The 2,467-nt window shown below is 35.9% G+C and overlaps 1 protein-coding gene across 1 annotated transcript; it reads left to right on the top strand.

Annotated features, from left to right (window-relative positions):
- Positions 1-309: 309 nt before the first annotated feature.
- On the top strand, positions 310-2,264 carry LOC120107498 (pentatricopeptide repeat-containing protein At2g01390-like). The gene has a single exon (XM_039120789.1). It carries the CDS (start codon positions 310-312, stop codon positions 1,372-1,374), a length of 1,065 nt encoding a protein of 354 aa, XP_038976717.1. The 3' UTR covers positions 1,375-2,264.
- Positions 2,265-2,467: the final 203 nt, after the last annotated feature.

Here is a 2,467-nt window from a genome sequence, read left to right on the forward strand (position 1 = left end):
CTACTGTTCTATGATCTGTTTTATGTTTCAAGTAAGTCATGAGAATGGCTTGAACCTCTTGGGACATGGGATGCTCAAGACAACATTTATCCTCATGACATAAAATTCTTATTTTCCCAACCGAGCGTCGGATAAGGAATCTATCTGACTCTGTATTAGTTTATATTGGATACTGATCTTAAACATATCATGTTACTTCCATGGTTATCATCCTTTTAGAATATTCTGTTGGACTCAATTTGCTCCCTGTCTAGCAGTTTTGGTTGATTCAGTTTATTCTGTTGTCATTTTCCAAGGGTAGTTGTGGAAATGTTTCTAGTCTGCTTAAAGGGTCTATATTTTACTACGCAAGATGTTTACAGTTGTTTATATCAATCAACTTCAGGTAAATTTGAAGCTGCTCTTGAAGTCATGAGCAAAATGCAAGAAGCAGGAGTTCAACCAGACAAAGCTGCATGCAATATTCTTGTCCAGAAATGTTCTAAAGCTGGAGAGACATCGGCTATGACTCAAATTCTCAAGTATATGAAGGAGCACTCAATTGTTCTCCGTCGTGCAGTATTTTTGGAAGCACTAGAAGCTTTAAAAATTAACTGTGAGAGTGATCATCTCCTCCAAGAAGTAAACCCTCATCTATCTTCTGAAGGTATTGAAGATGATTTAGACTCTGAACCGAGTGTTACTGATACTGCATCTCTTATAGATAGGGGCATTATTCTTAATCTTTTGGCAAGACAGAATTTGATTGCCATAGAACTTGTACTCAGTGAGATGACTAATAAGGATATCAAAATGGATTCTGAACTGATATCTGCTATTGTGCAATCCAGCTGTGCAAATTGTAGGCCATCATGTGCAGTAATGGCATTTAATTACTGTTTAAAAATGAGGAAAAATCTTGATAGAACTGCATACACCTCCCTGCTTGGTCTCTTCATCAGAATCAATGCATTTGAGAAAGTTTTGGAGATTGTTGAAGAAATGATTAAATCTGATACTAGCTTTGGGACATATCTTGTTTCTCTCTTGATATATAAGCTTGGTTGTGCTGGACTTCCTGCTTCTGCTACAAAGATTTTTTATTTATTACCCATGGACCAGAATGTTGTGACGTTTACAGCTCTAATGGATGCTTATTTTCAAGCTGATGAAGTTGATAAAAGTCTTGAGCTCTTTTCAGAAATGAAAAGGAAAGGTATTCCTATTTCATTTGGCACATACAATGTTCTAATAGTTGGTCTAGAAAGGGCTGGCAGAAGAAGTGATGCAGAAGTTTACAGGAAAGAGAAGAGGAGATTTCAGTGGCATGAATATTCTCGAGAGGGAGTTTCAACAGAAGAGAGCTTGTGTAACTGTCTTTTTGGTGCAGATTGAGGCTAGCAGACTCTGCAGCATAAAATATTGTCGTTCTAAGCTGAAGTTTTCTGATCCCCTTTCTAAAGGTGGTTTCATGGTTGAAATCTTCAAACATTTTGTGCTTTGATTATGGGGTTTGTTAAAAACAATTTTTGAAAAGCCTAAAAAAACTTGAAAAGGTTGGATAGAATGATGTGAGGATTTTCTACATCATTTGTCTTTTATCCAGAATCATAACTGGTCTAGAAATGGCAGAGGGGACTTGTGAACCAAATCAAAGAGGAGAGAAGAAGAGAGGGCAATTGTGATCTGTTGACAAGATAAAGGAGTTCTGTAACCATGTTTTTGGTGGAATTGAGGCTTGCAAACCATTCGTTTTATCAACAGAATAGTGAAGTAAGTTCAATTCTGTTAATCTTGTTAAAGACATGATTACATGAATGGTGTATGCATGCGTGTGGAGGCTGCTTACTTTATTTAATTTAGTCAAAGGATAGTGATTTGAAGGCAAAATATTGAAGAAGCACAGAATATAGAGTTGAATGCTTACTATTGAAGGCTTCTAAAAGCACAATTTGCAACATTATAAATCTCGGCACCGAGTGGATGTCATGTAAAACTGAGAGGAAACTGGAGAATTTGAATTGACATTAAGTTTCTTGGAGGAAAGGGAAGAATGAGCTACTTGCTGAACTTTCTTTGCCAAAATCAGCGAGTGTTTATATTTGGGAGGTGCAGACCGCAATTTAAGAACAATAGACTCTGCCCACTGATAGGTCACCAAAGGTTGTAAATTATTACTGATTGGAGATTTTTGTTGTTGCAGTTTTTATTACAAAAAAACATGCACATGTAGGTATACAATAAAAGTAATGATAGCATTAATTTTAAGAAGATTTTTGCAGTAATATTATTTTTATTGCTTCCTATCATTCTCATATTCTGTTCTCCAGCTTAAATATTAGAAATTAAAAATTGATTTTATTTTCTCATCCAGTCATGATTCAGTTGAAGCTTCTTTGGAAAATCATCCAAGTACAACCTCCTTTTAATTTGTATGGGCGCCTGAATGTGAGCTGCATGTGTTTCCAGATTATTTGATAGAAAGGCA

Source organism: Phoenix dactylifera, unplaced genomic scaffold, assembly GCF_009389715.1.
Source record: "Phoenix dactylifera cultivar Barhee BC4 unplaced genomic scaffold, palm_55x_up_171113_PBpolish2nd_filt_p 000882F, whole genome shotgun sequence".
Classification (NCBI taxonomy): domain Eukaryota; kingdom Viridiplantae; phylum Streptophyta; class Magnoliopsida; order Arecales; family Arecaceae; genus Phoenix; species Phoenix dactylifera.

What these genes read in the sequence shown, in the direction of transcription:
- LOC120107498 (XM_039120789.1), top strand. Translation starts at nt 310, where the DNA reads ATGTTTCTAGTCTGCTTAAAGGGTCTATATTTTACTACGCAAGATGTT.